Source organism: Saimiri boliviensis, chromosome 14 (assembly GCF_048565385.1).
Source record: "Saimiri boliviensis isolate mSaiBol1 chromosome 14, mSaiBol1.pri, whole genome shotgun sequence".
Taxonomy (NCBI): domain Eukaryota; kingdom Metazoa; phylum Chordata; class Mammalia; order Primates; family Cebidae; genus Saimiri; species Saimiri boliviensis.
In genome coordinates, this window is record NC_133462.1 from 81,117,955 (window position 1) to 81,143,242 (window position 25,288).

At 41.5% G+C, this 25,288-nt stretch overlaps 1 protein-coding gene across 4 annotated transcripts in view; it reads right to left on the bottom strand.

Annotated features, from left to right (window-relative positions):
• Nucleotides 1-25,288, bottom strand: part of SIPA1L2 (signal induced proliferation associated 1 like 2) — a 236,811-nt gene that overhangs the window by 31,118 nt on the left and 180,405 nt on the right. For 3 of the 4 annotated variants that reach the window (XM_039464243.2, XM_039464241.2, XM_074385330.1), the window contains 6 exons: nucleotides 15,022-15,279; nucleotides 13,121-13,204; nucleotides 10,962-11,062; nucleotides 10,489-10,592; nucleotides 8,297-8,685; nucleotides 1,466-1,690 (listed from right to left, as the gene is read on the bottom strand). In XM_039464243.2, coding sequence (XP_039320177.1) covers nucleotides 1,466-1,690; nucleotides 8,297-8,685; nucleotides 10,489-10,592; nucleotides 10,962-11,062; nucleotides 13,121-13,204; nucleotides 15,022-15,279 — 1,161 coding nt within the window. The remainder of the gene's footprint in view (nucleotides 1-1,465; nucleotides 1,691-8,296; nucleotides 8,686-10,488; nucleotides 10,593-10,961; nucleotides 11,063-13,120; nucleotides 13,205-15,021; nucleotides 15,280-25,288) is intronic. The other variant, XM_039464242.2, reaches the window with a different exon arrangement.

Consider the following 25,288-nt stretch of genomic DNA (forward strand, 5'->3'; position numbering starts at 1 on the left):
ACCAGCAACGACCTCTTGTGATGATAACCAGTTTGAATTATCATCTCAAATCCTCCCCATAAGTTAGGACAGAAGCACTTCTACAGCCAAGAACATGTATGGGGACTGCCATTTGCCCTGCACACCACAGGGGTCCCCAGGTGAGAAGCGCCAGCAGGGACATACTCTCAGTCGCCTCTAGCGTGCACAGACTGCGACTCAGAGACACCACACCCCTTTCTCACCTCATTCCTGACACTGCCTCGCTTTCACTGAACGTTAGTGCCATCAAACCAGCGTGTGAAAATGCATAAACCCTGGGCTTTTGCATGAAAACTGTCCAAATGGGCTCCTTTCACACTTCCCTGACTTTCCAAGAGAGTCCTTCGCCTAAACATAGTACTACGGCAACATACAAAATGCTTCTAAAAATATTTCATAGAACTTAAAACAGGCTTGGAATGAATTCCTGTGAAGCACTCAGAAGACTCTTATTAGACAGAAATACCAATGTATCATTCTAACATTTTCACTTATAATAAAACAGGCTAGTTATCACTATGAAATTCCTTCCTAAATAAGTCATTTGCAATGATTGACATGATTTTTTTAACAAAAGATTTCATGTTCAATTTAAGCACTGAATTTTTAATTTAGAAGGCATTATGATACAAGCTGTATTTAAGACATAGAATCATTTTTAAGAGAAAAAAGTGATACTGGTTTACCAGCAAAGCGTACAATCTAGAGGCTCTCTCTGAAGAGCCATCCCATGCTCGGGGTGCTATCCCACACCTGATGATGCTATTGCAGGCAGGTACAGCAAAGCACACAGATAATTTAGCATGAGGATCTGTTCAGCTTCTTTACGATATAAGCAAATAGCAACCAGCCTTGCTCTGCATTCTTGAAATGCGATCTCTTTACCTGTCTCTTCACAGAGGCATCACCTTAGTTTTCACAAGTGTTATAAGACGGATTATCAGTATTTTAAAATCTTTTCTTTTTCAAACAGATACAAAGCATCCTTCCCTACATGACCCCTGCCACCTCAAACCTAACATCTAAAAGGAAAATTGGAAGTCATGCTAAAATTAAGAACCATACTTTTTTCTGTTAGGATGCCATTTACATGGCAACTTTAAGAAACATACAGAAGTCTGGGAATTCGAACTGCCTTTGACCTTGTGTATTTATAGAGAATCTATCCTCACACCTTCGGTAGCATGTTACCATGACTTTTCCATTGCAGTCAGATTTGAATATAAAAGCAAAGAACACAGATTTCTTTCCAATTTGTAAGTAAAAATCAAGAAAAGAGAATAATTTTATAGAGGAATATAAACATCAACATTTAAAGAGTTTAAGAAAGACATTTCCACATTACTCTTTTTTAGAATGTATTTCCCTTGGGAGGAAAATATGTTTGCTTACTCAATCCCCACAGTGAAAAATACTGCCCAGAAACAATAGCCAACCACCCTACCCGGGACATTCAGTCACTTCTGGCTCCTCGGGCGGTGGGCTGCCTTCCGATTTCTTCCAGCCGATGACATATTTGTTCACTGCCCCTTGTCTGTGGTAGGGCTTGGACATGGACCCGGGAACCTGTTGTCCGCTGCTGTGCGACACGATGTAGACTTTGGATGAATCCAGAGACCCACTATTTTTTGAACAGTGAGCTGAAGGGCTTCCTGAATGGTGAGAACCACTGAGGAGCAAAACAGACAAAAGCTGCAATACAATCAGATTTCAGCAGTGCTGGCACATGGCCAAATTCAGAGCCACAAGGCTTTACTCAATTCTTTCTCTGTGAGCAAAATCAGGCAGAGGGAGGCAGATGGAGCCTTCTTTCTACCATGGAGCTTACTAGGAAGCCTTATTTTACACAGGCTACGGTTATTCACATGTAAGTTGTATGCCTGTGGCAGGAAAGATGTTAAAAATATGACCGGGAAAATCTGATAGAAAAATGACAACATTCCTAAACTGATGCTTCAAAAGAGGACATACTCAAATGGTGAATATGTTTATCGGAGAAGGTGCTCAAACTCAATTGTCACCAGGGAAATGCCAATGCAAACCATAATGGAATACAATTACATACTCACCAGATAGGCAAAAAGAGAACGCCTGACAATACCCAGTCACCTAGTGCTACTAAGAACTGGGGCAGTGGGTACTTTACTACTGCTGGCGGGAGTTAAAAGTGCATGAAACAGTTTGAGCACTGCCTATGAAGGTGTGTGCACCTGCAGAGCTCACAATACAGCAATTCCACTTCAAGTGTATACACACAATAAACCCCTGCTGCACGTGCAACTGTAAACATGAAACAATGTTAATTAGAAGCATTGATTTTAAGAACTCCCCAATGGCAGCAATCCAAATTATCAGTAGTAGAAGGATATTCAGTTAATAACTATGAATGAATACATGGAATACTCTATGAATGAATGGACTGAGGCTACAGACGACTTGGGCAATCTCATGAACAATGTAGAGAAGAAGCAAGTCACAAAGAATACAATGATCATGAGCCAATTTCTTAATAAAGTTCATAAACAGGTAAAACTAAACAACATGTCATTCAGGAAAATGTAAAGAAAATGAGGGGATGATTATCACAAAAGCCAGGTCAGTGGCTACCTCAAGGGAGAAGAGAAGGGGTTGTAATTGGGTAGGATGCAGAGAGCTTCCAGACACAGCAATGTTCTAGTCCTTAACCTGGTGGTAGTTACAGGGGTGTTTGCTGCATTATCATATGATACAACAGCAACAATACTGAAACAGACAGAGGCCCTAAAAACAATAAAAATTTTCAAGGTTAGTAATTAAGCTAAGGCCAGAAGGACTACCCACCCCCGGCTGACTGAGAAATTAAGTGGACAATATTTCCACCACCAGAAATACCTTTTCCTTAAATTAGAAAGACCAACAATATGTTTTATGAAAAATAAATGTTACTTTATAAATATGAAACATTTTTAAAGTTTGAATTATATTTCTAATCTCAGCATTCAGAAAGGCAGGTGGGCTTCACTTTCGGCAAACTTGACGCATTGAGTGCAACGCAAAGATTCCGGTCCCAACACCAGCTCTGTCCCTTACCCCTGCAAGGCCCTGACAAGCTTCTTAACCTCAGTTTCCTCATCTGTAACATGAGGATAATAACAGTATCTACCTCCAAGGGTTTCTCTGAAGATTATCTGAGTTAATATTAGTGAAGTGTATAGCACAGGGTAAGCATTATATAAATATGTAGTTATAGAAAGTGACCCAGGAAATGATTACTCATGAGTAGGAGTCTTTTCTCTTGAAAGAGTTTAACACAGGGTTCCTGAGGTAGCAAGCTCCCCAGTATGCTGAAATACAGTCTTACTCTGAAACCCCAGGCGAGCACAGACCTTTTCTGATACATGTATAAAGCAAGTATCATAAAAGATGAAGAAAGTATAAAAATAAGAGTAATATTAAAATGAACCTTTTGTAGAGGTTCAAGAGGAAATAAAGAAACAAACTGACCCCTTTTGGAATGTCTGCATTCTGGAAAACAGGGTGGTATTAAATAAAATTAAACAACAAACAGAGTGCCTCATCTACTCCTATGAAGTAACTTAGCTGCTGGTGGCTGGTCTGGTGCCCTTGAGTAGGACTGGCGGGTCCCTCCCTCTGGGCACTAACTGTGGGCCTCAGGAAGATGCTGCACTGCCTCTCCAATGACATCCACACATGCAACACCAGGTCGAGAGAACAGTAAACCATCATGACCAAGGAGACCTGAGGAGTAAAGCAAGTGATCAACAGGCCCAAAGAATAGGAGCTAATGAACTCTTCCCATTCACTGGGGTGCTCGCCAGTTAGGGAACCCTAATGTGAAAACTCCGTGTCTAGATAATGGGCTCTGAAGCCCTGTATGTTATTTTCTCTTGTACTGTGAAAAATTTCAGAACTACAGAAGAGGTAAAAAGAATAAATATCCACATACCCTTTGTCTAGATCCACTAATTCCTCTCTGAACCATCTGAGAATTGGTTGCAAGAATGAAGACATCATGCTCCTATATTTCAGCATTTATTTCCCAAGAATAAGGACATCCCCCCACATAGTTAACCAAGTGATGGCACGTACAAGACATCAGGCATGAATGCAATATTGTTATCTAACAGAGAGTCCACATGCTAGTTTCCCAACTGTCCCAATAAGGCTTATGGCCTTAGTTTCTCCATTAAGAACCTGATGAGAGACTGCACTGCCTTCCACTGACTGTGTTTCTCAGGTATTTCAAATCCTTTGATGATCCCTGAGATGTTTTGCTGGTAAAGGCCTGGGACACTCAAAATCATGGTACAGTTACTATGCTGCATGTGTGGGGGTTACTCACCTTTCCCCCTTAAAGTGACCGAAGTGTATACTTTTGAAAATGCATAGGTAATGATAGTGCGACCACAAACTATGTACTTTTCCAATTGTTTTATAACATTTTTGAAAAATTAGGTTTCATCAAAAATGTCTTTTATGCCAACTGTAAGATATTTTAAAGTTAACTTGAAGAAAAAATGTATAGAATCCATTTGATAAGTGATACGGCACAATTCTTTGTTTAGTAACAGTCGTTATCATCACAGAAGTGTTCTCTGAAGCTGATAAACATTCTAGAATGTTGCCCACAAACTTCTCATGAATCCTCTCCTTCTGGACTAATGCTCTTCTTTCAGAGTTATACTGCTGATGGCCAATCATTGGTACCAGGAGAAAGGTATGGTGTCATGAATAATGATAAACAACACAACATCGTGTGTGCCATTTACAGGAGAATCCAGAACATGGGGTTTGTTTTTGCAGTTGATTTACTTCATTTTGCAAAGCCTTAGTTAGGCTGGCATAAATACTGCTTTGTATGAGCTCTTATCTAAGTGCCCTGCCCTAGAAGAAAAAAATGTGTTTGCTGAACTAAAAGAACTGAGCAGCAGGAGAAAGCAGGCTAGATATATGCTTGTCCTGCTTAATAGATGATTCCTGTTCACCTCCCTTCTTCCTCACAAGAGTGTAACTTGTCTTAAAGAGTTTTAAGTCCTCCCTTTGCCTCCTTAGTACAACCTTGGAACCGTGCCATATATATAGTTCTGTACTTATTTAACTCCCAGGTGGCTGCCAAGGAACGCATGTGTGTGTGCCTGGGGCTAGAGGAGGCTGCTACGGTGTTGTGGTGAAAAACCAGAGTTAAAGAATTAAGAGTACACCATATGCTGACCAGGGCTCCTGACATTGTGAACTGGGAATGATGGATCCCACATTCCTCCTATTTCCCTAAGTTACCCAGGGACTGGTTTATTAACTCCATCAATAAGCATTTATCAAGTACTTTTCCTAGTTCCTTCCTTCATTCAAAAAATATTCAGATGCCTGCCATGTACACAGAACTGTACTAACTGCTGTGGATACAAGCAAACAAGACAGGCCATGACCCTATCAGCTCAAAACACAGATGCTCCAGTGAGGACAAGGTAGCAATACGTGACCTTCTCATGGGAAGGAATACGCAGTAAACATGATCAGTTTCAGCTAGGGGTGGGTGCTGTGAAGAAAATAACACACAGGCCAGGGGCACGGAGCACTTGGAGGCAGAAATGTGGCGTTAGCCAGGATGGTCACCCATGTCAGTTCCTGAAAGTTTATTCTGCTCTCGTTACCTGGGCTACCTGCTCCCAGTCACAGCCCGGGTCCTCCAGCAGTGGGCCTCAGCTCTAAGGGGACGGCAAGGCTGCCTGAACTGGGACAGAAGAGGAAAGTGCGGGGCTGAGGGAACATTCCCATGGCCGCCCATGCCCCACTTGGGGCTTGGCATTTCAGAGTTTGCAGAATCTCTGTGTGACTTGATAGGTTGGCCCCTCGTGCGCTAATGAGTCACCTGCCTTTCACTCAGCACACAGAAAACAAGGCAAATGCTGTAAATCCCATCCCTCCTCCTCGTCTCCTGTACAGGCTGGAGGGCAGGCGAGAGGAAGTATTAAAAAGATTCCATTCAATGACTCAATTCCAAGCTGAGCAAAGGCCTAGGATGCAAGTTGAAATGTGGCTTCAAAGTCACCATCAACGAAGAATTACAAGCAAAGGGCAGCCAAGTGGTAAAGGATTCCACCCACTCAATATTTATCACTTCCACAACAGCTGGGCCACATTCAATTTAGAGTGGTGGAAGAAAGTAAAATCAATCAGAAATCCAATCTAGCACTTTCATATACTTTCTAGTAGTCTAGCCCATTAAGTTTGTGAATGGATAAGGTAGTTAAGAAAATCCATTTCAAATGCCGGTGAGTATCCCCCTACCAAATATCAACAAATGAATGTACTCTGAAGGCAGTCTCCATAAAAATTTTGCTTGATAATAATACAGAACTCTATTTGTGATGCCAATAACATCTATCCAAAAAGGTGTCATAAAATTGGCTCTTTTACTCATCATCTAAACTTTGAATTAGATGTTAGCAGGCTATACAATCCTGAGATAGTTTCTACAGTATGACCACTGTTCCTGAAATTAAGCCAGGAATAATTCAGATAACACAAGTTCACTGATAATTCTTAATTATTATATCAGTTAGTAGCAGTAAATGTATTTTAAGTCAAATTATTAAAAAGAGCTGGTAAAAAGTAGTAGGAATGTCTGTTTTGAAAATAATTTTCATATCCTAAGCTCCCTCTGCCCCAGCAAACAGAAGAAGAGTACATGGTGGACACACATGATTTCTGCTCTGTGGTGTCCACTCCTCCTTCTCCAAGACAAATAATGCCCTGCTTCTCTTCTGGGAGAGTGGCTACATTTGCCATTCCTTAGCTGCATGGCTTGGGTGAGAGAGACTGACCCCAGCCCAAGCTGAGGGCTCCGACTGACCTACGCGATGCTACTCCCTAACCACATTAGAGCTAAGAACACGTGAAGAGATATGGAGGTAGGGGTTTTGGCTTTGGAGAGGGCAGAAACCTGTTTCTTCTGCAAAAACTAGAACCACTTCCTTACTGTGGACAGAGGAGCATGAGTGTGGGAGGTCTGCAGGTGACACAGCTGTTTCCAGCCAAGAGAAGGCTGAGATTCTGGAAAATGGTCAGATGGAGTGGGAAGAAGGAGACAACCTGGTCGTAAGCAGTATCATTTTGAGCTGCTGGGTCAAACAGAACCTTGAAAGTGCTGGACTTGTTGGTTACATGAGCCCCAATATGACTCTGGTTGCGTGAACCAATCAGCATGGAGTTTTCTTTAACTGGTAAAGGTCCCTGAATGACACTCAGCATCCCCTAGCAATGGTGGGGTGAGGGAGGACTCTGAAGGGGAGCCTAAGGAACATAAAAAGCCTTTCACCGTGACCTCTACAGCTCTGCCCTGAGCACTATCATTTGGAGAAACGCTCCCTCATGGCTCTAGGTACCTGGAAGAAATATTTCCATTCTTAGTTCATCTGACTCTGCCCTCTAGCAGTTACACTCTGCCCTTCAGCATTCTGGGCAGGAGTCAGAGAGTGACTTGGAGCTGAATTAGGGAAGGCCCTGGAAACAAGCAGAAAACTGATATTGGTAGTTGCTGTAAATAAATTCTGTCCACAGCCAAACTCAACAAATGCATTTTTTTGCCCTCTGCCTAGTCTTTGAAAGTGAACAGAAAGCACAAATTAGGTATTTTAAAACCACCGCAGAGTAAGTATGTCAAACAGGAGTTTAAAACTACTCATAAGCAGATATTAAACACCTACACTTAGAGTACTTAGAACACAATTCCTTTACACTTAGCTAGTCTTTACTGAATGAACCCCAGCTGCAGAGCTGAACACACTTTCACCGTTACACACGTGATCTCAGGTCTCCCCTGCTGTCGGGGCTGTAGGAACAGGGAGGAGGTGTCTGCGTGCCCTCATGGCAGGGAGCTACACATGCTACATGCACACACTGCCCTCGTGGCTTCCCACTACAGTCTGAAGATTAGTCAGGGCCACATCTTCTCCAAAACATGTAGGGACAACAGGTTGAATTAGGGAGAGACATAAGTGGCCTGACTAGAGCATTTAATATCTGTATTGACTTTTTGCCCAAACTTATGGAAACGGGGGGAAAAAAATCACAAACAAGGGACTTATTAACATGCAAACTTTCACGGTTTTCATATTGTAGAAACAAGCCTTTCCTTTCCTCTGATGTCAGACAGCTAGGAAAATAGCACAACCTACCTTATGCCCTTACTTGTATTTCAGGCTTCTGCCCTATCCCCTCAGGCAGGGCCTAGGTGGCACTAGCAGGTACTGCTCTGCAGTGCTGCGGGGCTTACCTGGAATGAGAGGAGATCTCACTGAGATCGCCCATGCTGCCTTCCGCAGCACTACTGGCGGAGATGGCGGACGCGTAGCCATGCACAGAGTACAACTTGGCCGGCTCGTCATCAGGCCCCGAGACATCAACAGTGTCAGCCCACTGCTCAGCTCGGCTGTGGATCAGGGACCTGCTGCCCGCCAGGTGCACGGGGCCAAGAATGGTGGCGGGCATGCACGGGGCCGTGTCGATGCCACTGTCGGTGGAGGCCCCTTTGATGTAGGTCAGCCCCAGTAATTCAGGATCCATCAGGTCGCCAGACCCAAAGTGCTTGTCATCACTGTTGCTGGAGGTGTTGCTGGAGAGCGTGTTGCTGCTGGAGTGACTGGAGCAACTTTTATCCCCAATCTTGAGAAGAAACAGGAAGAGAGAGCCTTCAGGTGAATCCCGAACTCTGCTGCTTCTCTCCCTGACTCACAAAGCCACAAGCCAGGGGCTCTCACCCGGACCCTTTCTACTCACTCTACAATGTGGGCAATGACAGCATTTCCTTTTTCAAAAACAACATGGTTTTGTGCAGAAGTCTCTAATTCATACTCCTTCCCATAATTTACCTAAGTTAAATGGGTATGTTTATTTCATTATTTGTGCACGAAGCACAAAAGTATGGCCACAGTGTCACTAGCAAGAAAATAACAAATAAAGGTTATATAATCGAGGATGGAATATGGAAAATTAATACAGGAAAGAGAAGAGCCACTTATTAAGAAAGTGCTTTTATGACAAATTACAGTGCCAGGTTTGAGTTTGGGGCAGAAGATGCAAGTTCCAGTGACAAAGGTAGGGCTTTCTGGCTAATCTAACCCTCTCTGTGCTTGCAATACTGAGCTTATGTGATTCCTCTGTGAAGCAAATGGGATAATATATGCAGAAGCACTTTGGCTGCTGCAAAGCACAAAGTAAACACAAGCTCTCTCTCCGAGACAGCCCCAGTCAAGTTACGTCCCAAGCCTTTAAGAGACAGGACTCCCTTTCAAGTAAACAGGATAGGTCTGAAGAAGAGTCAATGCTTGGCGGGTGGGGAGGCGGCAGGTCGGGGGGAAGGGTCTCTAGAAGACAAAAAGCAAATAGAAGAAATGTCCCTGTCTGTACAACGTGTTCATACAGACATGGCCTCTCTTCAGTCTGGGAAAAGCAACAAGATCTGAAGCATCAGCAAAGGGCTTTGGAATCATAAGAATGAGCCACGCCCTGGTAGATTTTAAAACGGTTTGGTCCTACCTTTTTTCATTCCATCCTACCAGATCCTTAAGCAAATCACCTTGACCTTTTCATCATATACTGATACTCTCCAAACTATGCCCACACCCTGCAACCCTCTGCTGAAACCAATAATGAGAACACTGTAAAGGTGGATTTAAATAGATACTGTGAGGCTGACTCAAGACAAGATAGCGGTCACAGCTGAGGGAAGAAATGTCACATGTGTTCACTAAGGGACAACTGCAAAGCTGGCTGATGACGCATTAAGATACAGGAAAGATATCAGTTAATTCAGGACCTCATAAACCACCTTCACCTGCAAATTTTAAAAAATTAGCCACTTTAAAATGTTGGCTTTATTTGTGGTAACTCATCGTTCTTGCTTCCGCATTTAAATGGAATTTTTGTTGCATTGAGCTACAGTCTCCCTGGAGGCTCACCTCCTAGGGTTTCTTCAAGGGGTAAACACGGCAACACATGCAAAGGACTGAGAACTACCATGTGGGTGCTGTTCTACCCTGACATGTGAGATAGGCGGCTGCAGCTGTGATTATGAAATCGTCTGTGACTGTACAGTAAATGACTACCTATGGGCAGAGTTCCTCTGAACACACACACTGCTTAGCAGTTTCTGCTTCTGTTTTGTGCCACTAAATCGGTAAGTGGTTAACAGTTTACAAACGGGAACATGATTTAGTAACTATTGCACTGGATATTGAGGATCAAAAGGCTGAGGATATAACTTTGGCTTTGCCACTAGTTTGTTGTACGACCTTTCTTTGAGTCCTTTATAAATCAGGAAGATAGTTTCCTTTTTTAACCTCACCTCTGAGAGCCCTGTGAGGTGATGTGCTCTTGAGTATCCCCAGGAAGCAGGCTGTACCACTGTGTGCTGAGACAGAGCAGTCCTGGCTAGGTAAGTGAAGGGCTTATGAACAAAGGACTTACATGAGAAAGCTTATTGGGGGAATCTTTGCAACTTCCATCTTTCTGCAGAGCTCTTTCTTTATAGGAACTCAGGACCTTGGAAGGAGGGCCATGCCATTTGGTTTCTGTCACATAAAGAGAAGGAGGTGAATTTCCAATTTCCAGTGTTAGCAAAAGAGTAAAGAAAAACAGAAGTTGGACAAATGGTTAGGGAAATAAACCAGGCTTGTGGTTCTAGAAATTTCTGGTCTTACCAATAGATATGCCACAAAAATAGACGGAACCACCACCACAAACTAAGTGTTTAATTTCTGCAGGTACCACAACCACAACCAACCGTGACCACACCCTTTCCTGCATCTGGAGACCCAGCTGATCACCTCAGCCTGGTGCACATAGGCTGGATGAATAAATAAAATGACAAGTGATGGAGAGGGGGTCAGGGAGGAGGAAAGGGGAGCAAGGGAGGTCAATTTCCAGGACTTCCTTATTACCCGGGTGCCTGCTTGCTTCCATGGAGTCTTCCCTCTCCCTGGCTCCATCACATTCCAAAGGGCCTGAGCCCTGGTGTTCGAGCAGTAGAGGGGACTGGCACCTGAAAAGGACACAGATTTCAGCCTGTCCTTTCTCACCGTGCCAGCTGCCAGCAAGCGCCCAGGAATGTCGGCTTCCAAATGGGATACGTGAGGGAAAGCCCTATCCAGGAACTGGTTTTTTGGCAAATGAAAATGCAAATTGTCAGCTCAGCCTCGCCAGAGAAGCTAAAAGCATCCAAAATTGTGGGATCTGGTTTAACCAGAAGGTGAGTAAAAGCAGCTGGATGATAGCCATTTACAGATAAAGAATGGGTGCTGACACCAGGAAGCTGAAGGACTGTCCAGGATCGGACAATGTCCCAGTAAGTAAGGAGGAGGTCGCTTTTTACCTTATGCCTAGAATACATGGCACTGATATATCTTTATATTCAATTTTTTTGAAGAAAGAAAAAGGGCTGGATGTGGTAGCTCACACCTGTAATCCCAGCACTTTAGAAAGTCAAGGTGGGCAGATCATGAGGTCAGGCGTTCAAGACCAGCCTGACCAACATTGTGAAACCCTGTCTCTACTAAAAATACAGAAATTAGCCTGGCATAGTGGTGCATGCCTGTAATCCCAGCTACTCAGGAGGCTGAGGCAGGAGAATCACTTGAACCTGAGAGGCGGAGGTTGCAGTGAGCCAAGATTACACCATTGTACTCCAGCCTGGTGACACAGTGAGGCTCCATCTCAAAAAAAAAAGGAAGAAAAAGAAAGACTACATTCAAGTAGGCTTTGTTTTATGAAAACCCTAAATATGAAGAAATAAATAGAAGAAAACTTATTCACATTACAAAGTGATCCTTATTTATAGAATTCTGGTTTAAGACCCTGGTTTATAGAAAAAGCCAGAAAAGGTTTTTCTATTTATACAAAAGAAAAAAACAAAAACAAAAACAAAAACAGCATCAAAACCACATCTCTTAAAACGCAATGTAATTTAGAAAGTTGGCCGGGCGCGGTGGCTCAAGCCTGTAATCCCAGGACTTTGGGAGGCTGAGGTGGGTGGATCACGAGGTCAAGAGATCGAGACCATCCTGGTCAACATGGTGAAACCCCGTCTCTACTAAAAATACAAAAAAAAAAAAAAAAAAAAAAAATAGCTGGGCATGGTGGTGCGTGCCTGTAATCCCAGCTACTCGGGAGGTTGAGGCAGGAGAATTGCCTGAACCCAGGAGGCAGAGGTTGCGGTGAGCCGAGATTGTGCCATTGCACTCCAGCCTGGGTAACAAGAGCGAAACTCCGTCCCAAAAAAAAAAAAAAAAAAAAAAAAAAAAAGAAAGTTGCTTGACATGCAACTTTTAAGAACTCCATCTATTATCTAAGGGGAGAAACACATGTAACTCAGACTACAAATGCAGAGAAAGTTACCTGTGCACCTGCAGGAGCAGTGATGTAAGCTGCTCCTCACAGCAAAGCCCTTCCCCTGACTGACCATTTTCTCCTCTCAATCAGTGCAACCAGCTCCTAACGCCAACCCAAAGCAGCGCGCCAAGTCACAGTGGCCCCGGCAGACCACTCCTCAGAGGCGTGCCTGGACGCCACGCTCGCTCTTCTTTTCCCAGAGGTGGTGGGATTGGCTAACTCAGTGTCTTTGTTCACAAAAGTCCTCAGGCTCTGCCTGAGCTGCTGGCTCCTGGAGACTGCATGGATACTACAAAGGACAGCTGTCAGCTAGGTGTGCTCGGGCAACCTCCCAGTGCTTCTTGGACAGGAAGCAAAAAAAGCCAAATGCTAAACCTGCTTCTCTGATTTTGAGCGGTCTTTCCTCATCAGCAATTTAAGTCCAGGGCAACTAAGCCCTCACATCCTTAATTTTCATGTTCTGAAAATCTTTCCTCATCAAAAAGGAAAAAACAAAAACAAAAAACGACAGGCTGAGAACATAAAGTGAGCACTACCTATATAGTAATAATGAGCTTTCTAACCTGGACAAGTCACTTGTTAAAAGCATGTCTGGCATTTGCTTATTCCCTAAATGGCCCCGGATACAGCAGGTGCACAGTAAATGCTTTTAAATGAGTCACAGAAACACGTTCCTCCCAGTGGATAGCAGTAAGGCAAAAATGAGTGGTACCCGTCGTAGCCCACTTGTGGTCTCCAGGGTCCGCTCCCGCCAGGTCCAGGGTCGCTGGAGGATGACTGGTTGCTGGGCGAGCTTCTGAAAGGTTGACTAGAGTCATTAACAGGGCACTGAACTGTCTGCCAAGCCCCTTGACCTGGCCTGTTTTGTTTCTCAAATAAATTTACTTTGAGAATGACAAAGAAAAGGAAGAAAAACATACTGCCATGTGAAACAGAATAAACCATGGAAAAATAAAAAAGAATCGGTGATGCTAGGAGAGATCAGGTGGTTTATGATTGGCAATTTGTTCTAGGAAAGAGATATGACAGGACAAGCCTTCACTGTCTAAAGATTTTGAGCACAGATTGATTCCCTCCCAGAAAAATAAAGAAGAACAGCGATACAATTCTCGAGAATACAGAATTATGAAAACATTACTAATTCTTATTATGTGAAATATAAAATGTCTCATTTTAGTTCTATACTTAAAACTTATGCAAAAAGATAAACCTAAATTTGGCAAAACCATTTATTTTCACACATCTCTTGAATGTAATCCTATTTATCTTTTTTTTCAGATATGCAAAAATGAAAAATACTCATGAAAACTCACTTGATGAAGATGTGCTTGCCAAGTTTCCCTTTTGCTACTAGAATACTTCTGGTTTTTTCCTATAATTTACTTAAATTAGAATTACTTAATTTTACTTTAAATTTTAATTTAATATAATTTACTTAAATTATAATTATTTAAATTTACTGAAATAAGGGAGGTTCTGCAAACTCCCTTCCTTCTACATGTTGCTTACTGTCTGCTGCCTCTTTTACCAGGGCTCTCTATGTACATTTCTTTGAATATGGTAAGCTCAGCTGACTTTTGAGTTAGGAGACCCAGAGCCAAGATAATTTTATGTCAAATTAAATTAACACCATTTCTGCCTTCACTCTGGAAAGAATAAATTGGAGAAGGCAGAGGATGACCACAATGTTTTAACCTTATCACTTAATTCTGGTTAACATTTACATAAGCTTACTAAGTGCCAGGCCCCGTTCTAAGCATTTTATATACATGGACCCATTCAATCTTCAAAATTTCCTGCTATCGTTTGTCAGGTGAAGAAACTGGAGGTTCAGAGCTGACGGTACCAGGCCATGGTTACAGCACATCAAGTGAGTTAGAGCTGTGATCCAACCTGGCCCCCAGTCCATGGTCTACCAGACCAGAGCCAGACTTGTCATCATTGAGAAAACTCATGGCATCACCATGGCTTATATGCCACATAAAAGTTAAAAGGAGTAGGAATTTACCACAATAAGAAATTTATTATTTTGTTCTGTTAAAATGATCTATGCAAATTAGGCATCTGAAAACCCTCACCAGCTTCTAATGCTGTTAGATTTAACCTTTAAAAAGTGTATGCACTCTTTCTTTGAAAAAATAATTTTAAACTCAACTTAAAAGGAGAAAAGCAAGGAGAAAGTCTTAATGATCTGGGAACCTCTTAAAGTATTCCTCAGATTATGATGATATTTAAGCACAGATTGTTCAGTTTTGTTTTATTTATACTCAAACCTGTTCACACTTTTCTAAAGGCTCCAGTAGAATAGTTCCTGGGGTACCTTTCCCATCTTGGGAAGCCAGTGGACATGGAGGAAGGATACTGGAGGAAGAGGAAAAGCTGTGGCCCTGGTGGGCAGGACCTGCATTTTGCCAGCACCATCTTGGGGTCAGGACAGTGCCAGACCCCAGGTACCACCGTGTCTGGGGCCTGCCCTGCTACCCTGCTTGCCATCTTGTGAACAAGCTAACTCAGAAGTGACCAAGCCAAGTGAAAAAAATCTTCCCCAGAATGTCAAGTTCTCACCTCATTGATTTACAAGGGCCGCCCCTGAGGAAATGAAACCAGCATTACCTCGTGCCATCGGGCAGCTTCCGGTCGAAGGAGGTGCTTCGAGGAATGGCGGCCTGGGCCTGCTGGAGCAGCTGTTGGCACTGCAGCCGGTCGGGCGTGCCGGGTATGGGGGAAGCTCTGGAGAGGGGCTGCAAGGCAGGGGTGGGCACCCGGTGCCATGTGGTGTTCCTCCTGAAAGGGGTTTTATACTCGCATGGGGTGCCTTCACTGTCGAGTTTGTATTCCACCATGGGGATCCTGCAGAGCTCTGAACACCCTCTGTTGGGCCAAGAAGAGATGGTGAGAAGGGAGGCTTGCAGCTGAGCCGTCAGCATGGCTTACTCACAGCTGCGCCCATCAACACACATCAAGCGGTGTGTGCCTCTCCCGGCTCCAAGGCAATGATGCGAAGCATTCCACCCTTAGGAGCATCTTATACCTATCATAAAACCATATTTCCACACTCTTCAACTCCTCTTCTGCCAGCAATGCCTGAGTCTAGAAATGAGAAAGGCTGTTTGTGGCTTTTTGCCTTGCTGCTGTGCAGCCACACATCATCTATGCTGGTAACTGTTAATACAGCTGTATGGTTATTAAAACGCTCAACTACCAGTGGGTAAGGAACTGTTGTCCCAAGACCCCCAATACAATTTTAAAAATTAACACCTGGCATAGCAGAGGCCTCCAGGACTTGTAAGTTAAATATTTTAACTATATTTCTGGAGATAACAAGTACTATCTATGATAATTAGAAATCGAAAGTCTCCAGAGACTGTAACACCTTGTTCACAGCTACTCAGCAGGACCAAGACCAGACCGATGGTCCTCACATTCACTACCAGGCACCCTAAAAATAAGACCCTCTAAGCAAATGTTCATCACTTTTAGGGGTGATGGAAATGTCCATTATCTTGCTTGTGGTGACTATTTCATACACGGGCCAAAATTCATCAAACTGTATGCTTTGTATATATGCAGTTAATTGTGCACCAACTACACCTCAATAAAGTTGTAGAAAAAAATCTTATTAAATAGAAAGAGAAAAGCTTCCTTTTGTCTGATGCCTTATTCTTCAAGAAACCCTTTGGTTAAATGCAGCATAACCAGTTTAGTGACCAAAAGTACTAAGCCATGTCTGTGTTCAACATACGGGAGTTGGTGGAGTAGAAGGTCTCTGTCTATAGTTCCTCCGTATTACAAACTTTGTACGAGATTTATTTTCCTGAAAACTTCAATGTCTCCTTCCTGTCTTTCAGGAACACCGTGTGCCTGGCACTGGCTTTCCCAACCCAGTCCCTCCAGAGTTACACTGCCCACACAGCAGTTGCCAGAGGTGGCTCAGAGAGCCACACCTCTGCACACCTGAAATGGGCTAGTGTTATGGAGGAATACAGTGATTTCACTTCATTAATTTAAATTTAAAAACTGATGCTCTGATTCATTTTTTAAGTGTTTAGAATAACTTGGGTATGTGAATCTATGTTTTCAACTTTAAATTTTATGAAATATAAACACAGCAAGTACTCAGGATATAATTTAGCTTCTGATTTGAGATATGCTGTAAGTGTGAAATGTACTCCAGACTGCAAAGACCTAATACAAAAAATAATGTTAACTATCTCAATAATAATCGTTTTAACATTTTTTGGATGTTGATAGTATTTTGGAAATATAAAGTTAAAATATATTACTAAAAATAATTCCACCTGTTTTTCTTCTTTAAACATGGCTACCGGAAAATCCAGATGGCATCTTTACATTGGACAGCACTCCTGTAGAGGAACCAGTCTCCAGCCCCACCTCCTGGCGATCGTATCTCCCAGTGTGACCCAAATCTCAACTCAAATCTTGCCTTCTCCACAAGGTTTGCTGACTGTGCTGCACAGTGCAAAGGATGGCAAGTGATGGTACAATTTTTAAAAAGGTGTGTGCTCTGCACAGATGCTCTGACAGATACAGGCCCATGTACAGAGAGTGGCTGAACCTCAGTGGTCCCTCATCACTGCAGGAAGGTACCTTTCTACACAAGCCATGCAGCTGCATGCACGGCCCCATTCGGCTACAGTGGCCTTGTCTATTTACAACCAGGACGGATCAGTATGATCAGTTTCATGGTTTTGGCTCTGGCTAGCTGATGGATATTGCTGTTAGGCATTTCATACATAAATTCTGTCTTTCCAGGTAATTAGCAAACTTCTAGGACAGAACTGACCATATCTTTAATATGCATATATGGAATCAAGAACATTAAACATGGGCGATAAATTTGAACAGATTAAAAATAATTCATTTATATAATATGAACAGATATTTTAAACTGTAGTTAATATAATCAGGAATCAGAGTTACAAATCACTTTTTTACTGAGTCTGAGAGAAGTGAAAAGCGCAATTAGTAAAAGCTGTCACAATTTAGGAAAAACCTGACTGCCCATCATGTGAAAGTCAGGGGTGGTTTTTAGTTACCATAGTTACTCTTTTACGGCTCCCTAAAAGGTCACCTCCTAGGCAGCTTTCCCATGTGCTCAAACGATTAGTCAGGTACTTAAGACTCTTTAGCTTAAAATATATTATTTAAATCAGCTGTCCCTAAGGTTCCCATCAACTGCACAGTGCAAGGAGTACGGTTAACTTGACTAAAGTCTGCCTACAAAGCTAATTGGTGTAGTTTGGCAAAAACACAAGAAGACTGGAGAAGTCTCAACTTTTGAGTGCTAGGGCAAATAATTCCAATTTACCATGTTGCTAAAGCAGTCAGCATCCCAAACCAGTACCTCTCCCTAGATATTCCAAAATCAACATAGAACAACAGCAACAATAAACTTCCTAATATTTGCCCTTTTGAGAAATCTACTAGAGCCATGGATCACTATTTTAAAAAGCAGAATTTCACTGTCAGCACAGTATAGTAAAAGTTTCAGCCTTTTCTGAAAATCATCACAAAAGAACAAGGAGGACAAGAATCAGAAACAACCTCAACTGCCAACTGAATTTAACAGACAGCAGGTAAAGTCGGAGGTGAATGGAAGAAAGTAGTATTTGTAAAGGTACAACTGACAGAAAGAATGATTATGATTTAGCAGAGCAGAGGAAGGTGAAACCAAGGGGTGTGCAGAGTGAAAACTCAATAGGAAGGAAAACCATTGCCCTTGCAGAACCCCAAAATAGTGCAGGGACAGGAAGCACCAAGCACTGCAGAAGGCCAAGTGAAAAGGAAGATTTAGGCATATTTGTTACTTAGAAAGGAGGAAACAGAAGTTTGGCCCTGGGGGCTGAGGTCTACACAGGGCCTGGCCCAGTCAGCCAGCAACCAATCCCCTACCACTGCGGGGCAAGAGCAGTAGTCTTTAGAGAACAGAAAAGATGCAGAGTCAAGGGTGTGAGGTGCGGAGAAGAACAGGAATGAAAACAAGCCTGAAGCAGAGATGAGACCCAGGGCCACTTCCCTTTCCTCCAGACTTGGCCTCAGAATGCTCACCACCCCATAGAGATCAAAGAAGATGGTTCTCTAGAGAAAAGACAAGCAGATGTAAACCATCCAATCACTCTGCAGTGAAGCTCATGGAGCAACTAGATTGCTGAAGAAAAGGAGGAACTTAAGAGAGTTAAAATTAAACATTAAAAAATCCAGTAAGATAGTTGGAAGGTAAACCGAGAAATGCTCCCAAACAGTTGTGAGAGAGAAAAACCTAAGAAAACTAAGTTCAATCCAAAAGTCCAACAACTACCAGACAGAGCTATCACAGAAGAGAGGGAAAGAAGTGGGGGAGAAAAATTATTAAGAAATAGTATATGGACATTTCTAGAACTAAAAGATATGTAAAACTAGATTAAAAGGTCCAGAGAGTACCCAGACCGATGAATAAAAAAATGTCCACATGAAAACACATCATTGGGGAATTCAGACTCCTGGGTTAAGGAAGTAAGGCTACAGTGCTGGGGACGGGATGGGTAGGAGCCTGAGTGTCTAAGAATCTGGGCGTGGAATGGCTCCATTCTTCTCAACTACAATACTGGAAGGCACAAAATATAACAAAGGAAATGCCTCTAAAATTCTGGGTGAAAGTTATTTCTAACTTGTCAAATCCATAGTACTTGGAGCTTGAGACAAAGAAAGAGAACAAAATAAAAAACACCACCCTAACTTTTGGGCTGGGAAATGAAACTGATGGTAACACTATGGTAGTGTTGACAGAGAAGAGTGGACTGAACACGCCCTCCTAAAGAAATCTTACACCTGTTCACAGAACATGAGGTAGTGTTTCTCTGTGCATCAGTAAACATTACTTCTTATCTTTTATTTTAACTCTATTCCCCCTCCTGAAAGTAAAATTCATCTCTCTTAGTTTACATTACTCTGGATTGACTAGTTTAACAGTTACATTATTGGTCAAACTGAGTAAACCCAAATTACATTGGGTTGCATTATTTTCTTATAAAATGCCAAGGCTCTACAAGTTTTGTTCATGTATTTACATTGTTTCCAAGTGTTTTCTGTTTACTAAGACACCACATCCCTAGGACTACTGATTCATCCCCATAGCTAATAACCTAATAAAAAAAATCAAAGGTAAGATATGACAATAGATAACAAAACAACAAGAAAATCTACTACTTTTGTCTTCCACCCAAATCTATGCTCTAAGCAAGTCACTGGATGTTGAGGTGAACACCAGGCTTTGGTATCTCACAGGTTCCAGCTGCCTGAGTAGTGCACATCAGGAACTGTAAGTGACTACCATCCAAGTTAAAGATCCTGGAGTTATATGTTGAGTGAAAAGAATGTGAACCTTGAATCTTGTGAACCAAAAGGCAACTTTGCATTTCCAATGCTTGTTTGGCCTTCAAGTTTCTTTGGTATGGTTTTTGAGAGTGAGTGAGAAAGAGAGAGAGAGAGAGAGAGAGAGAGAGAGAGAGAGAGAGAAAGAAAAGACAGATGGCATAGTAGTGTGGTCTACTTAATTCATGCCCATAGACTGTAGTCTTTATAAGACACTACAATTTAGCTTGAGGCTTGGAAGAAACATGTAATATAAATGCATAATCATGCCTCATATTTTGAGAGAGTGGGCAAAAATCTGTTTAATCTATTAAGTTGAGGAGGGAATCTGGGTGGAATTATTTTATCTCCAACCTTGTGCAGAAAGTCATACAAGAAAGGTCTTTTAAAATACTATGAACTGGCATTCTTTTGCCCTAATAAAAATTAGCTATTCTAAAAGAATGGTTTTATCTTAAAATCAAAACTAATTTTGTTATTATGTGACACTTTTACAGCAACTACTCTTGTGAACTAGATTTTGCTTTGTTTGCTTCTATGATTAAGGTGCCAAATTAGTACTACTGATATAGCATAAGCAATCATCAAACCTAGTCAAACTCAGTTCTGCTCCATATGTATGAGAAATTCCTTAAAGGACACATAAGGAAAATACAACCAATGTTTAGGGAAATGGGAAAAGGCATAAAAGAAGAATGACAAATGAGCCCAGAGAGGTCCTCAAGCTGCAGTGCCCATCAGAAACGGATCTGCATCCTCCATGGCATGCATCCTCTCTCCCTCTTGTGGGTTCTAGCACCGGATATCAGGCAAGACACTCCAGCTCGTCTGGAGTATCAAACCTGGGGCTGCTGTGGATGTGACACGTGGCAAATATTTTGATGAGTAAATAAAGGCTAACTGAAACCTGAGCAGACCAAATGCCCAAAGACCTAGCACAAAAAGACATTTCTAATAAAACGAGCTGCTCAACCTTAATGTAATTCAAATATTTTTAAAGAAAAAACTTTTGCTTCCTGCTACAGTAGAAAAATTCAGACCTCACTGATACACATGCTTGGCTTCCTCTCGACATATCAAATCAAGTCAATGGATAGAAATTGCATTTCCAGCTTCTGGCACATCCCTTACAGTTCGCTTGCCAGTAGGAGATACTAAAAAATGTTAGATAAGGTTGTGGGATCACTTTTATGTATGCATATTGATTTCCTCTTTGCTCCATAGCAAATGTACACATCATCAACTTATTCTCCTAATTACCATGCTACGTAGGGATCAATACAAACTCAGCTTCAGGGTTAAAAATCAGTGTGATTTTTCACATTTCTTGTCTAGCCAGTAACTTTTCTGAGTCTATTCTCTCTTCTCTCTCAAAAACATACACGGGAAGGCAAAACACTCTGTAGACCAATAAGGTCATTGAAAATGTGCTAGTTAAAAATGTGGCATTATCAATAAGAATGACAAGTAATTCTATTACATGGCATCCTCAGAGGATCTTATATTTTACTGCTATATTCTAACAACAGTACTACTTCTGAACTCACCAGCCTGGACTTCCTGGGATGGCTTAATCCTGTAAAAGCGATACTCTCATGAGTATTCATACTCATTGGCTTTCTCCCCTGCTTCCGGATGCCTAAAGCTAAGTTTTCCACCAGAAGGTTTCTTGGTTACAGCTGCCACCACTTCCCGGCTTCCTGAACATGATCAGCAAAGAGGGGTTGTCCAATCTTGCTCACAGTTAACAGACAGCAAGGTCACTGCCAAGTACTGTAGTGTATGAGCCCCACAACTTCAGAGGCATCCAGAAAGGCCCCTAAGATGGTATCCACCCACCCAGGCCCATTCCTTTCCAACGATACCTTTAGTTTCTTGGAAGAATCTTCCATTTGCCAACAGTAATTTGGACACTGAAAGGTAGAATTCCCGCTGGCCAGGATATGGACTTGGTTCTAAAGCATGGCTTCAACCTCTGTAGGCTGACTGTCAAGACCATCACTGTTTGAGTCCAGTCAAGCCATATAGCTTTTTCTATTTGTTCCCAACAGGACACCAAACTGTCTCCATTAAAGACAGAGTTTTTGCTCTGGGCTCAAAACCCAGGCATGATGATGTGTAGCTTAGAAATGTGACAACCTCTTAGACTCTCCCCTTGAAAACAAAACAGTAACAGCAAAGGGTGCATAAGATTAAATTACACTAAATATGTAAATTTCCTCAAGTGACAGCTTCAAAGAAAGAAGTTCATTACAAATAGACATTACTTTTCGTTTCTAGAAAAAGGGGGAAACCAACATTAAACTGCAAAAGGCACGTAAAATTTTATAAAAATTTGAGCTAACAGATGTTTTTAGAGTTCTGGAATTTTAAAGTTTAACTTTCAAATTGAAAAAATCTTTAGAGCTGTAAAATTTCCTTTATCTACATTCATCTATAGAACAATAATATCATTATCCTATTACTCCTTTCATCTTACATAAAAGAAGTACACATCATTTTGTATTATGCTATTTCAAAACTAAGAAAGGAGAGGAGTCCTAAGAATGCATATTCTTACCAAAAAAAGAGAGGGCAGTTGAACAGTTAGTTGGATCAGGTACCACAGACTGTGCAGCCACAGCTTAATCTAATCCCATGATTGTAACTTGCATTTACTGGGCTCTGAAATTCTCTATTGGTTTTACTTTAATTGGCTGCATCACAGAGAACCTTTAAGTGAACCCAATAATCTAAGGAAAAGTCTTACAAATACTGAAAGGCTATTCTTTACTTCCGACTCACCACTTGGCGTGTATAACACTTTATAGTGTTCCAGATTTATCATTTAACTTTCATAAAAATTTGTGAGGTACAAAGAAAATCTCCATTTTTCAGAAGAAGGGCTAGAGAGGTTGGAAAGATCATATAGCTAATCAGAGATAGCTCTGATTATGTTAGACCACTAACCATCTCATGCTTGACAGGTTACACCATGGCTACCATAGTAGACAGCCACTGAATGTTCTCCCTCACAGAAATATATTCTTCAAAAATCAGGCATCAGATAGCTAGCTATTGAGAATCTGCTTGGTATAATTCTGTAATATTCCAACATTCAAAACGAAAAAAAACACGTGGGTACTAAAGTGTAGATTATTAATTGGAGAGGGTGACAGCGTTTTCTACACTACTTTGAGACATTTATTATTAAGTAGTAAGCTGTTGCTACAGTTTGAGAACCTCACTTTTAAATAGGCAAAATATAAGTACTACTGCATTTTAGAAAACCAGAAATACTAAAAGGATACCTCTGACTCTAAGCTCAGTGTCCTTCCTAAAACACATGGCTTTTTTTTTTTTTTTTCCAAAGAAAATCATCAAAGAACAGTTAATGCAACCTACACCATGTCATATTTTTCAGAAGGTGCTTTGGAAACAAAAGCTGATCCTCTAAAACAAATAAAAGGGTTTAAAAATATTATGCATTTTGTAAAAGAATCCTTTTACAGCCCTAGGGATTAAAGTAATCACTAATATTTTCATCATTTTAATGTCTGTTATGCTAATAGCCTGCTAATAGCTAAAAGACTCCAAATTATCCAGCAAGGTGACGGGGGTAATTGATGCTCATTCACTTGAATCACAAATTCTTTCTGGTACATAAAAAACCAAAGGCTTCCAACAGGGACATAACCACATAGTATAACTTACTGTAAAGGTTAGGGCAGTGTCATACATGAAATAGGCACTAAATGAAATAGTATTTGCTTTTCAACAAATTCCTTAATTTACAGATAGAAACAGAGAGATACCCAGAATAGGTAGAATAAGAGACATCCGGACCAGAATCCCTATTTGACCAAGCCCTCTTATAAAGGTCATGAATTGAAAACGTGCTGTATGAATAGGAAGTGAGGTTATGTGGCATTGACTAATTTATCAGCTGCCTTCCATCCTTTTCCTCCCTCACCAGAAGCAGACCCAGAGGCAGATGGTGCCTTTGTATACCCAGTACCTAGCAAGGCACTGGATAGAAGCTCAGTATGTTCTTGTCCAAATCAACTGCTTCCTTTGTTTCTTAGAAAGCTTGAGAGCAGGAATAACATTTTATTGCACTGTAATACTTCAAAATTATACAGAGGAGATTCTCAGTAGTTAGCTATCTGATGTCTGATTTTGAAGAATGTATTTCTATGAGGGAGGACATCCAATGGCTGTCCACTGTGGTAGCTGTGGTGTAACCTGTCAAGCATGAGATGGTTATTGGTCTAACACAATGCTCACGCTTTACCGTTACCCTCTGCATTCCTCCTACTATGATGGTAATATTGCAACATTCAAAATGAAAAACCACGTGGGCACTGAAGTGTAGACTATTAATTGGAGAGGGTGACAGCGTTTTCTACACTACTTTGAGACATTTATTATTAAGTAGTAAGTTGTTGCTATCAGCTGAGAAAATCGCTTTTAAATAGCCAAAATATGAATAAGTACTACTGCATTATAGAAAACCAGAAAGACTAAAAGGAGTCCGTGAAAGTCAGATTACATCTGTCCTATCCATTTTAATAGCCCTAGTGTTCAGGTCAGTTCCTAGCACAAACTGGTTAAGAGTGAATGATTGAATAAATGAATGAAGGAATGAGTAAATGCAAGGCTATCTACTTTAAATTCTATAATCCTATGTTCTTACTTTAGGAAGTGAGAGAACAATGTGAACATTATATTGGAGGAACTGGCCAAAGGACTCAGAATAGTGATTGTACTTTAGGTTACCTTTGTTCTGCATTGTTTTCACATTTCTTATCAAAATTCATTACTAGAGGGTCCAAAAGACAATACTAGACAGAATTAATTTTTATTATCCATACAAATATATTGGAAATCTAATATAAAATCTCCCTTGAGACACATTCACGCATATGTTCATTGCAGCACTGCAACAGCAAAGACATGTAATCAGCCTAGATGCTCATCAATAGTGGTCTGGATAAAGAAAATGTGGTACATACACACCATGGAAAACTACACAGCCATAGGAAAGAATAAAATCATGTCTTTTGCAGCAACATGGGTGGAGCCAGAGGCCATTATCCTAAGCAAATTAACATGGGCACAGAAAACCAAATGCTGCCATGTTCTTGCTTACAAGTGGGAGGTACACACTGAGTACACATGCACAGAAAGAAGGGAACAACAGACACCAGGGCCTACTTGAGGGTGAAAGGTGAGAGCAGGGTGAGGATGGAAAAAGTACCTGCTGGGTAGCATGCTGATTACCTGGGTGACAAAATCATCTGAACACCAAAACCCCATGACACACAATTTACCCATGTAACACACCTGCACATGTACCCCTTGAATCCGAAAGCTGGAAAGAGAAAGTCTGCTTTGTAATGAATAATAAATGGGATAAAGCATGGAAAAAAAATTAAAAAAAAAAAAAGCCCACTTGAGTCCAGATTTCAGCTCACCATCTATTTTATGTATGTGTGTAGATAAACATATAAAAATAAAAACTGTTAAA